Source organism: Arthroderma uncinatum, assembly GCF_011692745.1.
Source record: "Arthroderma uncinatum strain CBS 119779 chromosome Unknown scaffold2, whole genome shotgun sequence".
NCBI classification, from domain to species: domain Eukaryota; kingdom Fungi; phylum Ascomycota; class Eurotiomycetes; order Onygenales; family Arthrodermataceae; genus Arthroderma; species Arthroderma uncinatum.
Window position 1 is genome coordinate 2,818,731 of NW_022983864.1, and position 25,497 is coordinate 2,844,227.

At 50.5% G+C, this 25,497-nt stretch overlaps 7 protein-coding genes and 1 non-coding gene across 8 annotated transcripts; 4 read left to right on the forward strand and 4 right to left on the reverse strand.

Annotated features, from left to right (window-relative positions):
- Nucleotides 1–522: 522 nt before the first annotated feature.
- Nucleotides 523–3,772, reverse strand: GIQ15_02832 (von Willebrand RING finger domain-containing protein; the record flags this gene model as incomplete). Its single annotated transcript, XM_033550249.1, has 6 exons — nucleotides 523–1,415; nucleotides 1,487–1,791; nucleotides 1,854–2,562; nucleotides 2,623–2,861; nucleotides 2,949–3,660; nucleotides 3,715–3,772. The coding sequence occupies 6 exons, from the start codon at nucleotides 3,770–3,772 to the stop codon at nucleotides 523–525; spliced, it is 2,916 nt and encodes a 971-aa protein (XP_033407410.1).
- A 2,822-nt stretch (nucleotides 3,773–6,594) lies between these two features.
- On the forward strand, nucleotides 6,595–7,901 carry GIQ15_02833 (uncharacterized protein; the record flags this gene model as incomplete). Its single annotated transcript, XM_033550250.1, has 2 exons — nucleotides 6,595–6,958; nucleotides 7,018–7,901. The coding sequence occupies 2 exons, from the start codon at nucleotides 6,595–6,597 to the stop codon at nucleotides 7,899–7,901; spliced, it is 1,248 nt and encodes a 415-aa protein (XP_033407411.1).
- Nucleotides 7,902–9,435: 1,534 nt separating this feature from the next.
- GIQ15_t0016 lies at nucleotides 9,436–9,506 on the reverse strand. Its single transcript has one exon. It is a non-coding gene; the product is annotated as a tRNA-Ala (tRNA).
- Nucleotides 9,507–14,093: 4,587 nt separating this feature from the next.
- Nucleotides 14,094–15,465, forward strand: GIQ15_02834 (uncharacterized protein; the record flags this gene model as incomplete). The annotated part of the gene is made up of 4 exons (XM_033550251.1): nucleotides 14,094–14,177; nucleotides 14,246–14,681; nucleotides 14,740–14,826; nucleotides 14,885–15,465. The coding sequence occupies 4 exons, from the start codon at nucleotides 14,094–14,096 to the stop codon at nucleotides 15,463–15,465; spliced, it is 1,188 nt and encodes a 395-aa protein (XP_033407412.1).
- A 1,381-nt stretch (nucleotides 15,466–16,846) lies between these two features.
- GIQ15_02835 (aspartic-type endopeptidase (OpsB)) lies at nucleotides 16,847–18,457 on the forward strand (the record flags this gene model as incomplete). Its single annotated transcript, XM_033550252.1, has 3 exons — nucleotides 16,847–17,053; nucleotides 17,115–17,433; nucleotides 17,496–18,457. 3 exons carry the CDS (start codon nucleotides 16,847–16,849, stop codon nucleotides 18,455–18,457), a joined length of 1,488 nt encoding a protein of 495 aa, XP_033407413.1.
- A 697-nt stretch (nucleotides 18,458–19,154) lies between these two features.
- On the reverse strand, nucleotides 19,155–19,883 carry GIQ15_02836 (S-adenosylmethionine-dependent methyltransferase; the record flags this gene model as incomplete). Its single annotated transcript, XM_033550253.1, has 1 exon — nucleotides 19,155–19,883. The coding sequence occupies one exon, from the start codon at nucleotides 19,881–19,883 to the stop codon at nucleotides 19,155–19,157; it is 729 nt and encodes a 242-aa protein (XP_033407414.1).
- A 1,584-nt stretch (nucleotides 19,884–21,467) lies between these two features.
- Nucleotides 21,468–22,563, forward strand: GIQ15_02837 (uncharacterized protein; the record flags this gene model as incomplete). The annotated part of the gene is made up of 3 exons (XM_033550254.1): nucleotides 21,468–21,816; nucleotides 21,886–22,003; nucleotides 22,065–22,563. 3 exons carry the CDS (start codon nucleotides 21,468–21,470, stop codon nucleotides 22,561–22,563), a joined length of 966 nt encoding a protein of 321 aa, XP_033407415.1.
- A 909-nt stretch (nucleotides 22,564–23,472) lies between these two features.
- GIQ15_02838 (uncharacterized protein) lies at nucleotides 23,473–25,207 on the reverse strand (the record flags this gene model as incomplete). The annotated part of the gene is made up of 5 exons (XM_033550255.1): nucleotides 23,473–23,999; nucleotides 24,048–24,525; nucleotides 24,573–24,617; nucleotides 24,667–24,859; nucleotides 24,909–25,207. 5 exons carry the CDS (start codon nucleotides 25,205–25,207, stop codon nucleotides 23,473–23,475), a joined length of 1,542 nt encoding a protein of 513 aa, XP_033407416.1.
- Nucleotides 25,208–25,497: the final 290 nt, after the last annotated feature.

The window sequence follows — 25,497 nt, forward strand, 5'->3', positions numbered from 1 at the left end:
AGATTTAGATATTTCCATTGAGGTTTATATGGCACGGTCAAAGGCCCGAGGTAAGCAAGGCGATATAAAAAGTACCAGAATCAATTCGTTCTATGAGTAGAGTGCAAACCAGCGCCGCATAAGCCATAACCCAAAACAATGCCATATATATAATCAAAACTGAACCAGAGCAAAAATCACAGTAACCCTCAAGGCCCCGAAAACATTGAACCGTGGAGGTACATCACAATGTCCTCAAAACCGGAAAAAATCTTGTGATAGAAAACATAAACCAGGGGCATCACCATCGGATATATCCAAAAAAAAAAAAGAGGTTGCAAAAGATGACGGTATAAATGATGGGTATAATCAACAATTAAGCATAGCACTACATCTTGTAAATGAAGCCGAGTAATGGTATAAAAAAAGAACGAGAGACCGGGGGAACATTACGCATTAGATATAAGGATTATGGGGTACTTAAGAATCAGGGAGAGATGGCATCCCACGACTATCCGAGATTCAGTAGCTGTGCTGGGTTGGTTATTCTTCAGCCAACGACTCGTCACCAACTTCGCGCCACTCTCGGGATCGTTCAGTCAAGCGCTTCACGCCAGGTATGCGCTCCGCCCATAGTGATTCAGAGGGAGTTCGGAAGGTGTATCCTCGTTGCGAGGAGATGACACCAATGGCTTGGAGTACTGCCTTGCGAGAATCACGACTGAAGACGGCGGGATGGGTTATCCATTCGAGTGCAGCTTCAAGGTCGGCATCCAATGCAGAGATGATTGCGGGATCAACGGCTGCTACAGGAGTAATTGTCGCTGCTTCGGATGAGTGGGACGAACCGCGACAATCGAGGGAATCGGGAAAATGGGGCGAGCAGGTGCCAGGGGAGTGTGCTTCAGAAGCAGGAGTGAGCGTAGGGGTGAGAGTGTGCCTTGGAGTTGGGATTGGCGCAGCCCCCGGTGGCAACGGAGGCAGGCCGCCTTTTCCTAGTCCCTTGAGGATACTTCTTGTTTCGGCAAGAAGATGATGGGCGCGATCATGTTGACCGCGGGTAACAAGAGTAAGTGATCTCATCAGCATATCGGAAGTGAGTAGCTCCATTCGTCGCTGGACAATGGACGGGTGAGGGGGAATTGGAGGACTAATGGGTCGTCCAACATTCTTCGACTTCTGGTGCTGCGGGAACATGGTGATGGCCAGAAGCGAGGGCCGTGGTGAGTGCGTTAAGTGACCCTCCCGCAGTATGTCACCGTACGTAACATCAGCCTGAATTAGCGGGACTTCTTCTATGCTTGCTACCCGCTGGTCATCGCTGTCAATTGGTCCACCAAGTGCCTCGAGGCCAGAAACAATACTTTCCCAAGGATCCTGGGGAACATGTTCAGGAGCGGAGGTATCTGGGGTGATAGCGAGCTGGACCAGGACCTCTGGAGTAGCGTAGGTTAGGTTAGTAAAATGGGAGCATCCAAGGGTGGGTTGTGACGGCTGATATGCATACCTCGTTTATCCCCAAACCTTAAGTCACCTAGAACAGCCTCTGCATCCCTTCCCGTCGCGCGTTTGGTAGTGTGCATTGCGCCGCTGATCTTCACAAATCGTGCAGGAGAACCCTCGGGTAGACGTAGCTTTAGTTTGACATTTTGATGCGAAGTTGACTGCAACGCTCCGAGGCATCCAGCAATACACTCCCGCAACATCATCCAATCTTTGACGTACGTGTACGACGCCTTTGTTCGACTAGAGAGTTCGATCATAACGTCGGGCTTATGCGTCAAGCCAAGACCAAATGTATGGATGCCAACCCTATCATTGAAATTATCAGTAAACATGCATATCAAATACTCTTTAGGGAAAGGGATGCATACTTTGCGGCTTCGGCGCGGGAGACGACGAAGTCGCCGCTTTCTGGGTCGGTTGTTTGCGAATCGCTGATGAGCAGTATCGTTGACACAGGGTTATACGACTTGCGCTGCATGAGAAGATCCATGGCCACATTTGCACCCTCGACAACATCGGCGCGTAAGCTCTTCTGGCCCACCGGGCGGATGGAGTTGAATATCTTGCCCCATCCATTCCACGTCTTCGAAGTCATTCCAACAACAGGGACACCCCCGCCTGACGATCCAAATGTAACCAAGCCCATGCGATCGCGTGGGCCAAGGTTCTGGACTAGGAACAGTAGTGTGTCGCGAAGCAAGGAGATCTTAAGACCTTGCATGGACGATGAAACAGGGATGACAACGACGATATCGAGTGGTACGTGGAATGTCGATAGCGGCATGGGCTCACGGCCGGGGCTAGTGTAGTCAGTTATTGCGGTGTTGCTGGACTTTCCAGCGCCGTAAGAAGATGAATATCCTGACGACTCTCGCTTGCTCGTCGTCTTTGAGTTCCTATAGTCATCTTCTTCAACTGCAGGTGTTTCCACCTCAGGCTCAGAGTGGGGCGTTACACCTCCGTTCTGTAGATCTCGTAGTGCTCGCTTCCATGTATCTAACTGGCTTTGGTTTGAGAACCTCAAGTGGAAGCTCGGAAGCTCGTTCACAGAGAGATTCAGAGTCAATACAAGCTCGTCTAGACATCGTAGTTAGCACACTCATTCCTGTAAACACAGAGGTTAGAGTAGGGACATACCAGCCACGGTCTCTAGATCCTTAAGATGTTTCTTGATGAGAATCGACCCTTTCAATGTATACCTGGGGCTGGAACGCTGCGCAACTGGCTCCTCAAACAGGCTCTGGCTCTGGCTATGTCCGTTCTTCTTCTCCTTCACGCAAATGAGCATTTCAGAGAAGAGATAACACTCCAGTTCCTGCCATGAGGATCTGTCTTTTCCTACGCGGATAGTTCCGTGAAGTTTCAACTTGCCGAATCTGGACGCGGTCAGCACCAGCAGAAAGAACGATGCCTATTCCAACGACAACATAAAAAAACACACCAAGCAACGAGAATATACACACCTTGAGAACTCCAGGCCATGCCAATTATCAACACGCAGCCGCAGGTCTTCTGCGATTGCACTGAGCATTTCCTCAGATTCATGGAGAGACCGAGCCTGTTTTTGCGGGTCAGGACTGGGGAGGGTTTGCGGCTTTACAGCTAACGACTGCGCGTCGTCTGCAGACACGGCAGCGCCAGGAGTCTGTCGCATTTGCTCTGGATCTGGCGACCATTTACCGCCAGGAACTTCAACCGTAACCAGACACGTGAGAGGCTGCTGTTGTCTGGAACGGTTCAGGGAAGGAAACTCGCTTCGTACCGTGACTATTGGTGCGGGAATGAGGTTCTTGCTGACGCCCTGTCGGGGGCTGAGGTCAGCCTCCATGGCTTGCACGTCGTAGTCATGTCGTCTAGTCATTGACTGATGAGCCTCCTGCAGCTGGTATTCTGAAGCAGTCTGCCCTCCGACTGTCCCGCTATCGTGACGGAGATGTTCATTGCGCGAGCCCAACGTCAATCTCTCGACTCTCTCGCGGTGGCTGCTTGTGTCCCTACTATCGCGGCGGGAATGTTCCCTGCTCTCGCGGTTGTTAAACGATCGGCTGCCGTAATCTTGGTTGACAGAACCCCCTCTGTTACTTCCATTGTCCCATGGTGTGGCCAGCGTGTGGCCGCTGCGGTTCGTTTGAGTGTCGGCTATGGACACCGATCGTACAAGATTGCTTATTTTTTCTGTTCCGGCACGTCAACAGATATCCAAGTTGTTGATAGTAGCAGAAATCTTACCTAGATCAAGGACGTTGCCGCTTCTGCTAGCATCCAAGCCCAGGGGTGCAGAACACATTGGACAATATTGAGGCTCGACATCTCTAATGAATTCATAAAAGCATGCCTCGTGGGCTACGTGCGCACAGGAGAATTGCAGGATACGTTCGCCGCGGAGGGTATGTTCTAGTGGTTCTTCGCAAACAGCGCATTCGCTGCCAGCAAAAGTTCGCTCCCTGCGATTCCGGGACCGGTCAACATCCATCGTGCCCCCGCCAGAGCTGCCAAACAGCGACGTGACGGTGGAGTTTGAGCGATTGGTGTAAGGAGAGTTGGTACTGTTGGTGCTGTTGGTGCTGTTGATGGTTTTATTGGTTGTCTTCGTAGGGGTTGTCCAGGGCAGTCGACTAAACGGAAGGCGGCTAGCTGAAGAACCTGAGCGAGAGAGGTGGTGGGTTGATGAATCGGCTATAGTAAGAAGAAAGAAAGGAGAGAGAAGCCAGGTCAGTTGTTCAGATCTCTTAACATTGGCGCAGCGCCATGCAATGAATCGATTGAGAAAGCAAAATAATGACCCAGGCGAAAGTCTAGCTGCAACGTTATGGAACACTTCAAAGTGATACGGTAGAAGCTCCACTGGTGGCTTGTTTGGGCTTTTGAAAAGCGTTAAAGTAGCAGGCACAGGGTGGGCATTTTACATACCACAAGAAGGAGGCCGAGAGCGAAACAGGCTTAGGCGGGAGGGCGACCTGCCTTGGGGATCGGGGTCAGGCTGGTGCGAAGAGCGATGCCTCCGCATGAGAATGGAAAAGGGCGAGGAATGTCGAGCGACGGCGGAGAGGATGGACGCTAATAAGTACTGTGTTTCGCCTGCAGGTCTGGGTGACTCGGGGCAACGATGACAGCAATGTTAATAGCAACGACGGCTAGGCAGTGCCCTTGAATCGCAGGCGTGGGCAACCCAGGTAAAGAAACGCAATCGAACAGACTACTGCTGCATGCACTAATTGCCTCTGGGCGGCACAGGGGTTGCTGTGCTCTTGGGACGAATTATGAGTCGCAATATCGGTTTGAGCACAGTCTAGTAAGATACGACGTTGTCGTGGTGGAAGAGAGAACAAACGGCAGTCGAAAATGTTCAAGAGACGGAACTCCGTCGAGCGGTGGTTATTTTCCTTCCTTTTTCTGCGCAGTGGGCTTTTGTTCTTCGTCAGGACGCCCGTTTCTGAGCTGGGTAGGACGAACGTATAATTGGCTGGGCCGGCTGAAGAAAAAGAAACGAGATCCGGACAATTATATCAAAGATCCGCCGTGCTGAGAGGAGCCAGACGAAAAGGCCGAAAACGGGTGAGCAGATCATCGGACGGCGGAGGGCTACCTGCGGCTGGATTGATACTTAGATTACCTGTGAAGACAACAAGGGAAGGAAAGAGGATTGGCCCCCGGAACCATGTCCAATACCGCTCGGAGCAAACGCAATGTGGCCATCATCTGCTCTCCCTCGCGAAAGAACAGCAAACGTATGTCATAGAGTGGCCAGCAAAAGGGGAAATGGTCCGTTCTCCAGCAGCTCCAGCTCCAGCATCAGCACTCACCAGGACCGGGACCAGAGTTGAGGCCCCGGCCATGCTTCCCTGAACCGACCGGGCACCGTATACTTCAGGATGCAAGGTAACTAAGTACTTTACCAGCATGTGCTGCACCAGCAGAGGAGGTAGCGTGGGCCCGGCACTTGCTTGTCTACAGGGAGTGGCTACTCGGTGGATTAAGCGACAGACGTTTGATACGCTGCCAGTGTCTGTCCCAAGATCCGCTCTCCGTGTATACTTTCAGCTCCGTCTGTTAGTTCAACCGTAGGGATGGTTCGTTCTTCACCTCTTGTCGACTTTCGAACATGTGATTCCAGGCAGGCGACCGTACAGCTTTGTTTGCATCTCTCTCTCCCTTGTAGGGCGGTTGACTGCAGCATCCGGAGCAGGTCGCCGAAGCACCCCTACCGTTTATACGAAAAGGGTACTTACTCCAAGATGGGTTTATGGTTACGGGACGAGAGCGTTTTCCACGGGTTGGTCGCTCAGGCCCGCTTTGTTCCTGCGCCAGGAAGGAAACGAGAGCGATGAACCAAGAAGGAAGCCAGAGGCTTGTGATTTCACGCTAGAAGGAACCATGGCTCGCGCCTTTTGCGCATCATCACCATCATCGCCTTCTTTCGTCCTCGTCTTCGTCTTCTCCTCACCTCGACGCTGATCGCACATGCAGGGAACATGCTCCGTCCCCTCCAACCGATGTCTATCACTATCTTACCCTCTCGTCCACGCTACGATACGTAACATCGATGCAACGGCGTCTGTAACGAAGGGCCTCCACATACACGGATACGCAGGATAAATGATACAAACATTGCGATCTATCAAGTTCTTCGGTACGAGCAAGCGCAGGGGCAAAAGCTAAAAGCTGGCTTTTGAGGCAACATGGTTGTCGCTCTTCACTGGCTTGCACGGAAATAACGCCCAACCTACTCGAAACCGTCAAGTGTGGCCAACGGCCCTCTCCGACTGATTTCAGTGGCCCCTTCGATCATGTCCGTATAACCAACCAGTTTGCTGTCTATCTTGTAAGTGTATGGCATGCCGTGCTTCCACGTGGTGAGCGTGGAAAAAAGCTTAGCTTGGCTCCGTCAAAAAAAATCATTCTCCTGTGGTACGGCGCAAAGAACTTTACATCCACGACAAGACCAAAGTGCTCCTCCCTCAGCCAGCCTTGTGCGGCCCACCACCGCGGCATCCCATATAGGATTGTACTTACGCAACTCCGGGGCGACGTCCGAGTCACTACCACGGACTGCTAGCATCAACCTCGCTATTTCATCATGCTGCAGCTCCTCTGAAGCGTTCTACCAATATGCATCGTTCCATCCCGGCTAAACGCCTAGCCTTATCCACCCAACCGCGTCCTGCAACGGGCAGCTTTGTCAGGTTTGCCTCATCTCGCCCCAAAAGAGCACCATCGACGATTAGAGCCGAGCGACGGGACTCTCCCCGTATAAGCCGATCAGTGTCGCCTTTGCCTGGGCAGTTCGGGCCGGGAGATCAAGGGTATGCGGTTAGGAGGTTACCGTTGGAGCTTTACCTGTCTGCGCATAAGGAAGGGCTGATTACCATTGGTGTTCGGGAGGCTTCCAAAATTGCGCGGGAATGCATTGAGCTTGCTGCGGAGCTAAAGGCACAGACAGAGGAAGTCGTCCTCACGGAGAGGATTCATACTGGTGAGATAAGACTACCTAAACGCCTCTATACCGGCGCGGTGACGTTAATAACCTATTAGATATCGATAAGATCTCGCAAACCCTTTTCGTCCTCCTCCGGTCTCCATATTATGCACGATTAGCACTATGGTTCCTACCCCATTTGGCCAAACAAGGAGACGTGCGATCGTCCTATTACCTATCCCACGTTAAATCGAAGGCTTCACGCCAGGCGGATTCGCTCTCCTGGCCAGACAATCCCACAGAACCCCTCCAGGCCGTCATTATCGGACAGGGGCTGCTAGATAAAGGGGACTTGGAGAATGCTGCACGACGGTTCAAACAGGCAATGGACATATCAAAACCTGTTGATAAGCCCGAGAGCTTCGATGCTCTGTTCCCCACTAGCGTTCAACAACCCTGGGAAGCTTACGGCTCCGTAATGCAGTCATTGGGCCAACAAGATGCAGCAAAAGAGGCGTATTCCGTTGGTGCGACGCAGTACGATAATTCACGAGCCTACAAGTTGCTTCTGCAGGACATCCTACAATCTGGAGACCTGGTCAAGTACGAGGAGTACCTTACTAAGGTTGCTATGGGCAATGACATACCAGCATGCTACCAGCTAGGGAATCTATACCTTACGCTATACCTAATGAAGAGTGACTCTAAGGAGAGCAAGCCGGGTGGAGATAAAGAAGAAACGTTGCTTGAATCACGGTATACGAAGGACGAAAGTCAGAAGCTAGCGATTGAGTGGTACGAGATCGCCGTTGCCGGCGGCCATGCACAGGCAGCACTTGTTATGGCAGGACTGCTGCGGCAGCAAAATAAACGCGAGCAAGGGTTAAGATATCTCCAGATTGCGGAGGCGAATCCAAACTACTCTGAACGCGCGGCGGGGCTACGTGGGTCGTGGCAAGATGAGCAGTTTACCTTTGATATCAAAGATCTGATGAGATGAACAAGCATACCCTGATATCAACCCTGGCTACAGTTTGCAATCGGCGGGTTGATGCGGACGCTGCAGTGAACTACTCAAGATTAAGTACATGCAAACCCACTGGGATACTTATGACACCCGCTTCTATTCTGGGCATCCGTCACCCAAAGTTTACAGTCCTGGTTTAGCAGACTTACGCTAGACTAGGCTTTGAGAGAGGAGGGGGAGAGAGGGTGTGCTCATCAAGCGTCTTCCCAGCGTCAGGTGCTGGCCGACTAAGCACCATGATGCTACACATAGCAATATAAGTGGTTGCGTCTAGCTGTAAGATATCTGTACATTAGGAAGAATGAATTTATAATACTAGGACGTCTACACTCGGCATCTTCTGTTACCGCCTTGTTTCTTTTCTCATGCATGTCGTCCCCTCTTCTCATGTATAGAGATGCCGATGTCACATCTCTCGCCTAGAGCTACTCATCCTTAGTCAGTATCTTCTGAACCGACTCAACTTTGCTCTCCATAGTTTCTTTCTTATCGGTTCTAGATCGCCGATCGAGTCAGCCAACCAGGTCTTCTTCCTACCTGCGCCCAACGATCTGAAACAAACGTCCAAACTCACCTCGATCCAACACGGATATCAGAATGAACTCGTACCATTCCCTTTTCATGCAGGACCGTATGCGCCTGGCCGATCACCGTAAGAACCTTGTCCCAGGGTCCCTCTAAGACAAGCCGAAACCCAGCGTCAGCACCTCTCATATCCCATCTTATTACAAGGGGTATTATGTACGGATGTAGATGTACACTCCTGCTTACCGATGGTAGTGCCAGCAGAATGCATATGAAACTTGAGACCTGATTTCTGAAGGAGACATTGCACTTCGGCTACTTCCTTGGAGACAGAAGGCGAGGACGTTCCGATCTTCCGTAGGGGGTATATTCATTTAGCCATTGTGTTTTGCTCACGTCTTGTCACCGCGCTCCTCTGAGGACGCCAACATGGGTCTTCCATGTTCATGTACGCGAGGGGCCAAAATATCGCCTCCAACGCATGCAGAGACAGATGTAAGATCCACAGATGTCGGTGTGAAGTTGGCAAAAGCAAAGACAGGAAGAACTGGATATAGTACATACAGGAATCATGCAGACATCGGCGATGCAGTGGGAGGGAGTAGGGATATGTGTGATATCGGCCATGGCGACGGTGATAACTACCCCTGTTTTCGTGATTGGCACCGGTTCAAGGTATCAAGATGGAATAGCAGTATGCAGTATACTGTTCAATCAACAATGCAAGCTAGAGTGAATTAAACTGTTGGCATGAATACGAGGGAGTGATGTTATTTGTTTTATGATGGTGGTTTCATTGTGCAGGATGTCCATGGGCTAACATTATGACATCATACTCGGTTCTCAGCGCCAACAATAGGTCTATACGTTGTAGAAAAAAAAGAAGAGTCAATTAGCCAACCCCTGGCATGATATAGTTACATCAAGCATCAAAAAAAGTAAGCAAAAAGTAAGCCAAAAAAGAGAATCGCAGGTGTGTACCTGGACGATGGGGGAATCGAACCCCCAGCTCCCCAATGCGAATGGGGTGTTTTACCACTAAACTAAACGCCCGCAAGTGCACCAAGAATCTGCACAATCGTTATTCCAGAGCCGAGGTCTTTTTTCCGTCCTCCGCACAGCGAACCTTCTTCTATCAACGTCCAACTTCAACTTCAACGTCAGCTTCAACATGACGCCCCTTATCATGTTTTCTCGTTTTCCATTCCGTGGCTTTTCCTTTTACTCGATACGCCTCGCTAATCACTGCATCACCGGGCCTCCCTCGGAAATTAAGACGCGAGATGTCTCTCCATAACCTGGTGGCTAGGCTGCACCGAGGTCCTGCGTCGTCACTTATGGCTACACAGCGGCGCCTTTAGTCCCCGCGAATCTGCTCGTATTCTTCCAGCTGGAGAGAAAATCGGGCTCATCAGATCCCGTCCTTAGCCACTTGCGTCGCTTGGTCGCTTTAGCCAAAGTTAGCCTCGCATCGATGTCGCTGGTTTCGAGAGATCTACTCCGAACGGTTCAGCGCTACGGAGTACAGACGGAGCAGATGCATCAGACTATGGAGTATGAGAAATCAGGAGCCTCTTCTCCACGGCTGCTGGGGGCCCCTCGACGACCAGGGCACGGTGTTTCCAGACCCTGGCCCCTGTCCGTGGGAAGTAAATGAGTGCTAGCCAGTTGGTCGAGCCATGGTTCGTTTGGCAGCTGGGTTGTTATTCGGTAGCCAGTCATTTAACTTGCTCCCCGAATCGCGTGGGGAGCTTTCATGATTCGTCGACCACGGCACACTATGCTCGCTCGTGTCGGCGCGGGTTTCGGTACTAACCGATTAGCAACTCGAGAGCCTGACCGGTGGTTGATCCTCCGCCTAACGAGTGGAGCGAAAGCTAGTTGGAGGAGCGTACGGAGTCATTGCACCGATTTTTGCTGCGGCCGCCACCTACGATTGCCCCAATAGCCTCATACCAACCGTCGGTCACGACAAGCTTTACCCATTCCAAGGAAACATGAAGTTACCGCCCACTTTCAATGCGGTACGACTTGACGGTTATTCTAGATGGCCGGCTGTCTTCCACACGTGGACTAGGCTGATCTGCCGTAAAACTGCTCCTTCTTTCGATGTGGAGATGCGCAGTGATGATAGCAAGGATGCTCTCCGCATTGATGGTGGGGACTCTCCGCGGCGATCCCAACGGCTACCAAACTGATGTTTGTCTGGTATTTCGTACCTTCATGGTCTATCTTCATGTGTAGGAGGATGAAGTACTCTGCGGTGTATGTGTACGGAACAACACCCTTGCCCATCGAAACGGGAATGGCTAACCGTCTAGCGCGCATGACTGCAGCCACCCCATTTGGCAGAGTTGTACAGAGTAAAGTATCCCCTTTTCGAGAAGCTGTTTACCCGCAGTTGCAGAAGTATGCGTAATAACCAGCTGCCTCCTCGTTTAATGTTACTATTTTATTCCGCTTTATTTGTTAAGGAAGTTCTTGGAAGAAGGCTGCACGTTCTTGAACAAAGTGGCTGGGCTCATATTAAACCTGAAGCCACCTCTCAATCGGTCTCCGTGTTCGCCTACGATGAGCGAATTATATTCTCTTGCTATCCTCCATACAGCCAAAGGCATCCAGTTGAGCAGGGATGGCGACTATCGACGATTAGGCCACACAAAATACCCCCTAACAAAAGCAATGTCACGGCTTATGGTTGCAACGGCGTGGGTGAGAGATCGTCCCATTCTATTATTGTACCGCGAATTAAAGCAGCTCGTCGAGCGTGGCACCCCACGACTACAAAAAACAAATAACGCTCTGCCAGCCATGTTTCGGCTTCAAGCCACCGTGAGAATAGGCTTGTGCGATCACTCGTCCTGTACTCCGGACTTCGGACCCCGTATCGCCTTATGCGTTCTTACGACCAAGATTTGGAGCATCCTTTACGGGGTACAATGGCTTGTCACCCTCTATTCAGTATCCTCTATGTTGACATTGAGAGGAAAGAAGAAAATGCTGACTGCGGAGTACTCTAGATCTAAATGACGATGTGTCTACACCTTATACATACGGGGTACGGGATAACACACGGCTTGTTCCGTTGCTATGAGCCAGGAGAAGGGTCAACCTAGTAACTATCGCGGGAGAGCCGGCATGGCAGACGCTGGATGGTACAACCTAGTGGCCGCATTTTCGATGGCTTCAACGCGTCCTTGGGCTTTTAGGCATAGCCTACACACTCCAGCTCCATGCAAGGAGGAAAATGAGGAGGCTCGGGAAGATTCCAAAGCAATTGGGACCAGGTAAAGCAATATCCAAATTCATGCATCAATTGCTGATGCCCCGAAGAGAGGACCTGCATGTATATGAAACATCAGGTTGTGGATGATAGACACGTCGATGCACATGCTTCCATGTAGTGCGTGCTAGTCTGGGCCAATTGCCAATTTCTTTCCTTTTGGTCGTATGGAGACGCAATAGTCGACATCCGCAGCCACGGCGGAGAAAACATTAGGAACACTTCAATCTATTGCATACGCCATATGGAGAACACAAGTCACGATTCTCCATCAGCAATGCTGAAACAACCCCCAGGAATGCACGGCCAGATAAGCAAGTCTGTGCTTTTTACAACTGCCGGGGTCTTTTTCTCAAATATATTCGTCTGCACCGTGTGACCAGACTGCAGACACCAGCTAACCCTTGCCTACACCAAGTTGGAGGTATGCACTGTCCTAAAGCGCATGCCATGTCATGTCAAAGGCGTACCCCCCCCCCCCCCCCCCCCCCCGGGGACGCCATGTAAGATGTACTCTGTACGGAGTACACAAAGCTCTGGGTATTTTCCCGCTGGTAGGCGGTTGCCGCAGCACATTCAAGAAAACGACAATTCATCGTCGCCAGCGCTAAGTACGCCATACAACCAATATCTACAGAATACGGAGCAGACGCTGGCTGAAAAGGGCATCAAATTAAGATGCGCAAAAGATGACAACCACCCAATATAGTGCTTTGACCGGCGAAAGAGGCAGGAGGATAAGTGACTAATGAGAAAAAGCAATGACCTCCCGCCAGGATGAGGAACTATAGCCGGCTTGTTAAGGGCATGGAAGGACTTGCTCTTAAGATCAGCGCGCTGGATAGTTACAACTTGTTTCCCCCTAAAGTCGCCATAGTGGCTAACTAATGTCTTCACGGCTAATTGGTTCCATACAGGCAGAGCGGCATAAAAACCTTTCACCCCTTTTGACTGGCGACAAGCATCTCCGATACGAGATCGACGCCATCTGCCCATATCCTCAGTGTTACCATTGGGTCCAAGTTAGCCGGTGCCTATTCTCTCCATCGGGCTATCCACAGCTTCGATTCTACCACCCCGAATTGCGTGAGAAAATCTAATAGTCCGCATGATGCTCCTGCTTAACGGCCCGCTGGCATTCCTGGTTTGATGGACGCAGGCTGGGGAAACCTTGGCTAAGTTCGCAGATGGCACACTAACTGCCTCTAGTAGCAACGCCGACATCCTTAGCTCAACCAGGAGGATAACTCCGGCCCCAAGAATCCCGATAAATCAACAGCCAAGCGCAAATCGGCCATCGCAGCTAAAATTTCTCGATCTCCGGTCTCGACCCTGTCAACTGGCCGAAAAAAAAATTAGGCTCCTTCCTCACGCTCCACATAAACACCAGGACAACAACTTTGGCATCAGGTGGCGTTTCTTGTTCTCGGCCTTCGTCAACAGCGAGAGGTTTCATCTTTTCTAAAAGTAGACGTTGTGTACGCCAGCAGTTACTTTCTGCCGCCTTTACTGAGCACTCCCTCATGAACTCAATGATTGGGTGCCTGTTAAACGGGTAGGAATGGAGGCACGGAATGTGGTCGAGACTTTCCCGTCTCGCAATACAGAGTCTCTGCCGAAAGTTCTTCAGGGTCAGTATGAAAAAAGTAACCATTAATATACATCTTGTGGTTGCTCACCCTTTCAGCTTACCTATACTCGTACTCCGTACTTATGTGTTCTCTTATACGGGGTGCAAGGGGCAATATCTTTATTTAACTCGATGACAAAAGATAGGGGGTCCTTTGACGCCATTAACAGAGACGGATACCCATGCCATCCTTGCGGGTTGTATTCCGTGCATCTTGAACGCAAATGCAGGCGGTCTGTGTGTTACTTACTTTCAGGCCATCGAGTCCCGCTAACCCATTTGCCGCCTCTTGGTGGCTTTGGCCTGCATTAGTTTCCTTCATGTCGGTCGTCTCTTTGCGGATTTCTTTTTCCTCAAGCCTCATTGCCTCTTTATTTTCTCCCTCAAACGAAGGTTTTTGAACCGTACTACCAATGCGGACCAGACTTGAAAACTTGGACTATCGTGCTCTGATTTAGTCGCATATTAGTATCGATTGAAGTACCCTGTGCCTACCCTCCCTTCCTCGAATCAATACGCTTATGTAGCGACCAGCGTTAGCAACGTTACTTCTTCCGTGTTTGATACATAGCCGCAAGACTGGATATTTTTTTTATAAGATTGGCCATCTAACCCTGTCTCGACTGTTTTGACAACCATCGAGTTGGAAAGTGGAGGGCATTGGTATCCCGGCCATTTAATATCTTATACCAGGGTGTATATATCTCAAGAACACTGATCAGCCAACATGGACGAAATATTCGCAAACCATTTGGCTACACGCGACGATCGGCGGCTCTTACTGACGCATATCCCAAGAGTCCCCCTCCTTGTTCGTCAATTCCCCAATCATATCGAGATTTACTTTGATGACAGCCATTTGCTAACAGTGTATACTAGGTAATACTATGGTCCTTCTTCGCCCTCACGACAGTGGTGATGATCTTCCGACTAGTCATCCGAATATGGCTTCAACGACGGCTATTCTGGGATGATGCGTTTGCCATATTTGGATACATAGGACTCGTTGCTCAAGTGGTCCTCGTCACTATTATAGCTCCAGTGATATACATACATCTCCAGGGCTTTACCGGACGTCCACCACCGGGGTACGGCGTGCAAGTGACATTGATGATCCGCGTGGTGTTTGCGCATACTATAATCTATACTGCAAGCATATACTGCGTCAAAGGAAGCTTCATGGGACTCTATTGGAGACTTATCAGAGACTTGCCCGGCTACCGAAAGCTATGGTGGGCTTTGACAATTTTTTGCATCGTTGTGCTGATCATCAATGCCGTTTTATTCCCGGTGGGATGCTCGACATTGGAAGTCTGTAAGTTGACAGACATCCAATCACAACTGGAGGCTGAAATACTGATGGAACATATTAGTTCACTGTGTCGATGACAGAAGCATTATGCACACCTTGGTCAGCCTCCGGTTTAACACCGCGATGGATATCTTCACCGATTTATGCAGTAAGTCAACCAGCTACAATAACACGACAAGACGGTAGAGTTGCTAATATAAAGCTAGTTATGTGCTTGCCAACTATCCTGATTATGCGCTCCAATCTTCCTGGCCCTCAAAAGATCGGTCTTGTCGTCCTGTTCCTACTCGGTTTTAGTATCATTGCTATCTCTATCGTCCGCATTATCAAAAGCAATGCCTTCGAGAAACAGCCACCTGTCTCCTGGCTTCTGTTCTGGAGTACAATGGAAACGTCTGTGGCGGTCATCACATGCTGCCTTGCAACGTTTAAATCTCTTTTCAACCTGAAGCAGCGTCCTACGCACTATTCCTACTATACCGCAACGCGATCATCTCGCCGCCGACGCACGAAACACACTGGCCAGGCAGCTAACATGGACAACATGGGCTTGACGCTACCGACGATTTCCGACCTCGAGACTGCGGACAATCATCCACCCGGTGCTCATTCGATCGATAATAAAGAGGCTAGCGTCATGAGCCTTTCTTCAGACAGGAAGACGGCCAAGTCACACGATGCCGAATTGAAAGAGGAGATCATAATCGGAGCCGGCGGTGCTCCCAATCCTCAGGCGCAGACTCCACAGCCTGACCTCCAAGTACCAAGCATGGTACAAGTGCGATAGCCCTGCTCTTCCGTGCCTCCTCCTTTTTCTTGACATGCCAGTCCAGTTGTCTTGGTCATGGTGCGTACTGTTATTAATTATTGATTCTTGGGCAGCTTGGCGTTGTTTGTTATTCGTTTGGAGCCTGTCGGGCAGCTTTTTCTCCTTTTTTTTTTCACTTTAATTCCCTGTTTATAATACCCTGGGCTATCGTTGGCTGTATGGGGTACATACATATTCATAGCTTGCCTGCAATTATGATCTCCACGATATACTGTCATGTACCTTGTAGTATCGAAATGTTGGAAAGAGCATAGAAAAGCAATACTATCCATGTTATCAAATATTCTAGCTGTCTGTCACCTTCGATGCTGGTGGTTGAGGTTTTGGAAAGTCGTGCTGCTAAAAATAGCAGCAGCGTATAGATCTCTATCCTGACGTATCTGTCCACCAATACTCCGGTCCCCTACACTTTAGCATCCCTGACGCCACAAAGACATACAAGGATCACACTGAATCACACCGAGGTCATGCTACGGAGCACAATATGCGGAGGGACAGAGGTGTTAAAAATCGCGACTGGGGCAGACGCGTTAAAGTATCTCCAGCTCGTATCGCAGAAGCGCCCAGCACTGACACCGTACTAGTAATGGCTGACAATTGGCTACGGCGAAGGGCAAACGCGTGGCAGGCCGCCAGGCCGCAAGACTCGCTGCTGCAAGGTCGTCGATTGACGTATGGCTCTTGTGGCGGTGTTGCCATGCTGCCATGTACCATGTCGCACAGTTGTTGCTCTGAGAGTACAACATCGAAGGACGCTCTCCAGATCGACTCCAGTCCTCTCAAAAATGCGCCTATGAAAATGCGAGGTGCAAGGAAGTTCGGGGCCATTAAGGCCTTGGGAGGCGATGATCGAACTCTATCCAGGCAGTCGCAGCCAGTCGATGCTGGGAGCGCGGTGGAGAACGAAGACTCGCTCCTGCAAGCTCAGCCTCAGCAACAGCAGCCTGCTTCACTCCCGTCATCCCTTCGCTTTTCTCTCACCTCGCTCACAATTGATATATCGAGGCGCTACTGCTGTCACTGCTGCTGTCACCACTGTCACCAGTGCCTCTATACACGGCCGTGCTTGTGAGTGGACGTTTAGTTATCTCAGCTTCCACTTCGAATTTTTGACTCCCGTACGTACCGCCTCCTTCATTCATCGAGATAATGGTAAACTGACTGATCATTAGAGCAGGTTTCTACTTTGCTCGATTATAAAAGTGTACTTTACCTTGACGACCAACGGAAAACCCCTCTGCGTGACCCGAATACTTCCTGCTTTCCCCCCTCGATTTATCTGGCATATCGAATACATCAGCATAGATTAGATCAACGTCCCTCCTGTTAATTTTTCACCATGCGCGGCGATTCCTTTATCTGGTCGCTGGCCGCCGTCGTACCACTCCTATCTACCACCGTTGAATCACTCAGCGTCGTCAAGCGAGATAATCCGTCGGTTATCGGGTTCGATATCGAGCGTTTCCAGGCTGCAAAGCCCGTTCACCGTGATATCATCGCGAAAAGAGCTTCGACTAAGACTGTCAGCCAGGATCTAGATAACCAGGTAAGCATGTCTTGATATACTGGGTAGCAACATGAGTTAAATTTAGGCTAATGTTCTATAGAAAAACCTCTATTTCTGTAACCTTACGCTCGGCACACCACCACAGACAATCCGTGCTCACATCGACACTGGCAGCAGTGATCTATGGGTTAACACTGCAGAATCACAGTTCTGCAGCTCAAGACGATCGCCATGCCGACCGGGTGGAACATATGACTCGTCAAAATCGAGCAGTTATAACCTTGTCTCGAACGACTTCAACATCTCGTATGTTGACGGATCGGGCGCTAGTGGCGACTATGTTACGGATATCATAAACGTGGGAGGTGTTAAGTTAAATGATTTCCAGTTTGCTATCGGACACACCTCGTCTAGTCCTCGTGAGTACATCCTTTTTCCGGATAAAAGTCCACGGATTCAAGACTAATCGAAACTATCCTAGTTGGTGTTTTGGGAATTGGATATGAAGCTGGTGAAGCCCAGGTCACTAGATTCGGTGACAAGTCATACGCCAATCTTCCTGCTGCTCTTGTCAAAGCAGGCCACATCCGCTCCAATGCTTACTCCCTCTGGCTCAACGACCTCAATGCCAGCCGTGGTCAGATCCTTTTTGGCGGTGTTGACACCGGCAAATTCGATGGAAAACTGCAAACTGTGCCCGTCCTTCATACCCGCAGCGGCGAATACAATGCCCTTGTTGTAGCCCTTACTGCAGTCGGGATCCAAGGTGGCTCTCAGGGCAGCATCGACAGCTTCCCAACTCAGCCAGTCGCCGTTGCCATGGACTCTGGCAGCAGTCTAAGCTACCTCCCTGACGCACTCGCAGCTAAAATTTACAACAATGTTGACGCCGTGTTCGACCCATCCAACAACCTCGCTTTCGTTCCCTGCTCAATGGCGAACGATGACAAGAAACTTGTCTTCACCTTCTCCTCGCCTCAGATTTCTGTCGGCATGGACGAGCTAGTCATCGACCTCGGCCCAGACGCCAACGGCAATGAAGCTACCTTCAGAGATGGCTCAAAGGCCTGTGTCTTTGGTATTGCACCAGCTGGCGGCTCCATCTCTATTTTGGGTGATACAGTGCTACGCAGCGCATATCTCGTCTACGACCTGGACAACAACGAGATCTCCATCGCCGGTACTCGGTTCAATTCTACCGAAACTAACATCATGGAGATCGGGACGGGCGAGCATAGCGTGCCGGATGCCACTGGTGTACCAAATGCCGTGACTAGCGCTCAAATCACGCAGGCCACTGGCCTTTCGGGAATTGAAACCGGGGTGCCAGGCGCCAGGCCGACCAGCTCAAAGGCAGCTGCCCCAACAATGAGACCAGATATGAAGTTTGGCGTTGCTGCTGCCGGTCTGGCAGGTGCTGGCATGCTGTTTGCCGCCATGTGATCTGCCAAACCGGCCCTGGATCCCCTGAAATCTCTTTGCTGATATTCCTTATCAATATCCCCTTTCGTGGCTAGAGCACTGTTCAATATGTTTTATACGTTCTTGTTTTATATTTCCCCTGTCTACTCATATCCTGCATAGAGCGGATGTTCATGACATGCACATACCATATCCGATTTCCTCGTTCTATTGTTATCCACCTTACTGTTGCTGTGCATCCTTGCATATATGTTCCAGTACTCCGTACTCCTTCACAGCTGGTCTCTTGTATAGCATCCCCGGCCTATCTCGGATGGTTGTTCTATTAGGTAGCAAAATATGACCATAATTCCCATACGAATACTGCTCTCTCCATGGAAGAATAAGCTTCATCTAGAAAATGCCCTGTGGCGTCATAAGGCTCTCAAGCCTTACGAAAATTTCTTGATCTTCCATCGATGCTCATACGAGGGGCGCACATCCCCTGAACTTTACCTTATATATGTCGCCATCCTGTTTACGAGGACTAAAATAAGATAAATTGTCAGGAAATAACCCCTCCTTCTTTTGTTTTTTCCCCTGTAATATCATTAGGTTTCCTAATCGTTTATTCTCCAGTCTGCTTGGTAGAAACAGCGTAAGTTCAGCTACCATGCGAGTAGGAGTATAATTTACCACTATAGTTTCATACCCGACTATTAGTGGGAACGTCTCTGGGTTAGTATCTCGAGATTACAACCGCTCGAGCCCCTTGTTCCGCTGGGATTCTAGGTTGGTCGTCACAATTACGGTCTTCTTCCGTGGCGTCCGTAAGTTCCGGCTGTTGCTCATTACTGTTTGGAGAAGCTCTATGAGCGTAACTGTCCCAATCACAACGCCATATTTCCGTTCGTGTGTTTCTCTCTGAGCCCGGACTTGGACTTGGGCTCGGATCGCCAGTGAGAGCAGCAACTCTTTGAGCCTGAGCTACGTCACCACATTCGAGAACAGTGAAACGGGCGCCTAGTTGCGCGGAAATGGCCAGTAGTCGAGGATAAAAGGTGTCTGCCCTGACCAAATCTGACGGCGCTACTGTTTGGGACAGGCCAGCAGGCCGGATCGGCGGAACCAGCGCCAGCGTAGGTTCATACAGCCGAACACTACGTTTAGTAGTACCGTTGGCGAACTCGTAGGGCGAGATATATGGAGGGTTGGATATCAGAAGATCCCATCCCTGAGATTGGCCTTTGACAGGCGGTCTGCTTTGCAGGCTATCGAGAAGCCTACCGAGTTCTGAACCGTCTGGGCTCATAGAGTGAGGGCTGAGGATGTCGGCTTGCACGAACTGGACTTCGTCTCTCGCACGCGGGAGTAGGTTTTGACTCTGGATGTTATGCTCTAGGTTCTTCTTCGCAAGCGAGACGGCTATGGGACTGATATCAACGCCTACGACGGAAAGGTTGGGCATCGATGGCGCGAGCAGAGAGTGTAGTAATAGTGGTATACAGCCTGTGCCAGTACACATGTCGATGATGCGAACTGGCCGGCCAGGCTGATGGTGGTAATCAGCAAGCAGCTGTTGAGCTATGCGTGTGGTATAAGACTCCGTATCTGGGCTAAATATCCGTATATTAATTAGCAAGTTTGAAGTTTGACAACTCCGTGCCGGCATCTCAATTTGCGCTCACCGTGGGATTAACACTCCCTCTCGACAGAGGATCTCCAGGTCCCCGAATGGCTGGTCTCCCAGAATATACTGCAGCGGTTTCCCTGCTGCTCTCTGTCTGACCAGTGACTGCAACCTCCGTCTCCAACTCCATCTCAATCCCCAGCCAGGGCGTATGCTGGACTCGCGACTTTGCGCATACTCAGTGAGCCAGCGCAACTCGTTTCGCGCAGAACACAGGTCCCGGCATTCCCGCAGTAACAGTGGCAGCAGAGGATCTATGCGATGCGCGCGCAGAATGAGCGAGTATGGAATCCGCGGCATCGATCGTTAAAACGTATCTTCGTCACCCAACTCCGCCGTTCAAGAGGTTTGCCCTGCTGGCAGTTAATATTTCGACCTTCTGCACAAGTCCTAGTGTCTTACTGCTAGCCAGTGGCAAGCTTCGATTTGCCGACTGGGGAAGAAGCAATTATGGATAAAAAATCCTGGCACGTCCAACGGTTCTGGCCTGACAGAGACATCCCTGTAGGCTCTGGGGTATTAGCGACTTTATCGAAATGCCTTTGCGTCAGGGCCCTGTCGGTCGGTCGGTTCCCATTACTTGATATATACATTCATATATCATTATCCGAACAAAGGAAATTTGACTACTACTCCGCTGCCGAAGCTATGCTGCTGGAATACGAGTGCTATGTAACCCGGGGCGGCCCACGGCCAGCTACTTATTTAGTACGGAGTTCATATATGCAACGGAAAACATAGTACCACCCACCCGCACTTCACGAGGGGCGGTGGCTCTTTGACTGTGATGGAGATCGATCCATCTTTCCGGCCGCTCCCTTCATGTTTTGCCGCCGCGGTGTCCTGCATCCGGGTGCCTCAAAGGGATTTTGATGCCGGGCGGTGGTGCCCATCACATCTTCAGCTCGGTCTGGCAGACCTTATATATGCAGCCTGCGTGAGCAAAGCGAGGCTACACTGCAGCAGGCTGTACCCCCAGCCCATACGCCAGACCTCAATATCCTGCTCCTCATTTTTCTCCCCTCCCACAAAGAGCTCTGCGATCATACCAAGTTTATGAATTTGCAGCATTTCCACCGCAACCGTGGCTCCGTTTCCAATGGCTGGTGAGCCGCTGATGAGGACAAATGACAGCCTCAGGCTCATCTTGCTCATGTGGATTGAGTTCAGCGTCGCTGCTGTCCTTCTTTTTGCCAGAATTATTACCCGAACTCGAATCATTTCGAGCTGGGGCTGGGACGATGCTTGCATGTGTCTTTCGATGGTATTTTCACCCTTTATCAAGACGCCAGTGGAGAAGAAAAGAAGGCAGTAATATTGATATCCAACTATCTATAGGCATTGGCAACGATAAGCACCTCAATGCTTACAGTCAGCATACATTATGGGTTAGGCCAGCATGCCACCTTCCTTACTGAGCCTCAACGCATCCAGGCAAATAAATACAACTGGCTATCGCAGGGATTCCACGTCATGTCAACCAATTTTGGCAAAGTGTCCATAGCACTGTTCCTACTACGGATCATCGTCAATTCCCGGCCCCAGAAAATATTCCTCTACACCATAACGAGCATGCTGGTTATCATCAATTCCGTTTGCGTTTTTACTATCTTCGGCCAGTGTACGCCAACTCCACGCCTTTGGGATTCCAGAGTTGCCGGACATTGCTGGCTGCCACATTACCAGAGGGATTTTGCGTTTTTCCAAGGCTGTATGTTATATATCCTTCTCCTTGGACCGGTTGATTGAGGGGAATGGTGGATTCTAACCCCGTTCGCAGCATTTTCTGCCCTCTCAGATGGCGCGCTCGCGATATACCCCATCTTCATGATTTGGAATCTACAGATGGAACGGAGGCTCAAAATCGCAGTTGGAGGCGTCATGGCTTTGGGTATTGTGTAAGTTTGTCACTCGCAACCAGACTAGCATATACATTCCTCATAGCTAACCTCTCCCTAGCGCCATGGTGGCCGCTGTCATCAAAACCATATTCCTCGCCAGCCTCACAGCCCGAAGCGACTATACCTTCGACACCATATCGCTCACCATCTGGACAAATACAGAGCAATATCTAATCATAATAGCAGCCTGCATACCGCCTCTCGGACCCCTCTTGAAACTCGCCATGGGCAAAACCCCCACCGCCCAAAAGTCGGTAACTAGACAAGCATCCAGGGCAAAGTCCGGCTCCCAACATGGCAACCGCGCCGCGTTCTTGCCAAAGGACTCCCTACTAACCACGAGCGAGTCACATTGCTATCCGCTGCGAGAATATGAAGGATCCAAGTGGGCGTTGTCTAGAGGACGATCAAAAAGACAAAGACGAGCAGCCGACGGCAAAGGGTCGGAGGATAACATCCTGTCAAACGCCCACGAGCAGGACTGTGGTGGTATCATAAAAACCACCGAGGTGCATGTTGAAAGTGACAAGGATTCGCAGCGAGACTGCCAGATTTGATTTGAGTCAGGTCAGGCATTATGACAGGATATGACTAGTATTGCTTTTTTCCTTCTTTCTTTTTCCGGGCGTTATCTGGTTCCTTTGTACGTTTACATCGTCGCTTTGGCGTTTGTGGGACCGTGGCGAGTCCCTTTGTTTGATGTCCACGATATCCAATATAGTACCGAGCCTCTCTACCAAAAATCCTATTTTATATCTCCCTTTGCAACGAAGACAGTGTAAGGTCAAGCTTAGGAGTTGAAAGTATTAGATAAACTCTATGATCGTTAGTATGGTTGCCGGCTTGTGCGTACAATCATGGACAGTATAGTTTCACAGCGGGTGCCATTCCGTATATATGTGCTGTGATGTGATGCATCAACTAGATCCGTGCGACATGCAAGTTTTGTGTATCAAGCAACTCTGGTGACCTGCATATGATCGAGTTACGACCAATTATATAGGAGCCAGGGGCGGCCGTTTGGCAGCTACGCAGAACTAAGTGCGCCTCTTAGCGTGTGATGGCAGCTTATCTTCTCGTAATCGGTATAGCCGTCCATCACAGCGATGGCTTGGTAGGTGTATGAAATTGGGTTCGCGTCGGGCCGGAGAGCTCGCCTATCCCCCTGTTAGTAGCTAAATGCGACCGACTATAAGAACCTAACGGGAGATTAAGCACGGAGTATGTTCCAGGTAAAGGTATATATACTGCTACTTCCTACTCGTCGTGTGGGTGGTAGGTGTTGTCCAGAGAGAAAAAAAAAATGAATATGTGCTGTTATCTATATACATCTATGATATGTCAGCTGTTTGGCAAAGCAAACAATAATATATACAAACAATCCGTCTCTTATATACCCGCACAAGTACGGAGTATATCATGCCCTTTTCATGTCGAACTTTTTTTGGTTACTGCCGTCGAAGTCATCAAAGAGTCTTAAAGTTGACTGGCCCAGACCAGCGCCGTATCCTCTTGCCATAAAACTGGAAAACCACAATCAAAACAAATGCAAACGCGCAGATCCCCGTCATTGCTCCGAACTGTCGAATGGGGCCTTGGTCGCCTGCCCATCGAACCATGAAATAGCTCACTATAAACCCGGCCGTGGAGCGGGAGAAGTTGAGCCAGGCTGCTACCTCACCGCTAGCCTCGGGGTAGCTGTCGAGACAGTATGCGCTGACGGAGACGGTGGTGATCATGATGCCGAAGACGTACAGGCCCCAGCCTAGCGAGGCGAACATGTAATGATACTCGCGTTCTAGGGCAAAGCCGAGGAGGACAAGTCCGGCGAGGATGAAGGGGGTGCTTATCCAGATGGCGATGTAGCGGGCTTCGGGCTCGAAGCGGTGACCCTGGTTTCGAGAGGCGGCGAAAATGGCAACTTTGTCGTGAAGCCAGTGGCCGACGATCTCGCCTAGGATGGCGGCCACGACGGGCGTGAAGTAGAAGAATCCTGCTCATGGTAAGCGCATTTCACTAACCAGACCAAGTAGGGACTTACCGATTTGTTTGGGGCCGAAGCCATAGAGGGGAACGAGGAAGATGGCCAGGGTGGTGTTGATACCCACGACCCAGGCAAAGGTCATGAGATAGTAGAGGCAGGAGATGAACATCGGTGGTTTGCAGATGACAATAAAGGGCCTCATCACTGCGTCCTTGAAGCTGTTTCGCAGCTGTCGAGACTGCCATTGTTCGATACCGATCATACGCCTCCACCGGGCCACGCGAACCGGCTGTTGGGCTGCGGGAAGCTTACGATCGTAAAAGGTCTCGTCCATGAAGATCATGATGGCGATGAAGCAGAGGCCTGTTTCGATGGAGTAGACGCCAAATGCCCACTGCCATATTTGTGTGTTGATGATGAAGGCCGTCAGCATGGGGCCGAGATAAGGGGAGACGATGATGAAGCTGGACCAGATATTGATCTTTCGGGCATGTTCGTGAAAGAAGAATATGTCGTTGATGAACATGAGACCGCCCTGTTGACGATTAGCTCTATTCTGTTAACATGGCTGGAGAGACTCACCCCTTGAGCTACGGTGGAGAAGAAACCGTTCAAGATACGTGCGGCCTGATACCCGTTAGCGACTGCAGATATAGTGATCGATATAATGGCATACCATGAAGGACTCAAAGGACTGGGCGGCCGTACACCATACGGCTGTCGCGACGGCGCCAACCATGAACCAGAAAAGCACAGGCAATCGACCGAAGTAGGCGGAGAAGGCTACGGTAACGATCCCTCCGACTCCCAGCATAAAGACGTTGCCAGCCTGAGAATGGTTGACCTCGTCCGGCGTCATGTGCCATATCCTACGCCCAGTCAGCTATCGTGCCATGAAAAAGAATATAAGATACCTACTCGGCCTGTGGGAGTAAGGTGACGGCTCCCACCGCAGAGCCATAGTCCGGTAGAAAGGCCGCAAACGATATGACGAGCAGGATTATCCATTTCCTCGAGGGCGACCAATTGAGCGGATCATCCGGCGAATCACTCGGCTGGGGAACAAGAATGGTATGTCCATCTGCTGCTGTCTTCAGTCCAGCCGTGCCAGCGACCGAGACGTCCAGAACGACGCCGTCAGCACTGCTGTCGCCGTCGCCTTCTCCAATCGCCTCGACGTCAGCGTCGACCTTGCCCGCCATCTTCTCCGCCGACATTGACCGTGGTGAGTTCGCCATGCTTAGAACACACTGTCCTTAGAACACACTGTCACTTGGAGAGAGAAAAGTAGACGACAGGAAGAAAAGGGAAGAGACGGCGTTTTAACAGCCAGGCATAAGAGCGCCGACCCAGAGTATTACCAGGAAGAGCGAATCCCTGTGTCGGTCGCCGTACGCTGCATATCGGGGCGTACGTAAACTCGCATGAGATCGAGAGAGAGACGTCTCGACTGCCCCTTTGCCGAGTCTCTAGGATAGACAGCGCATGGCCAAGTTCGTCCAGAAGG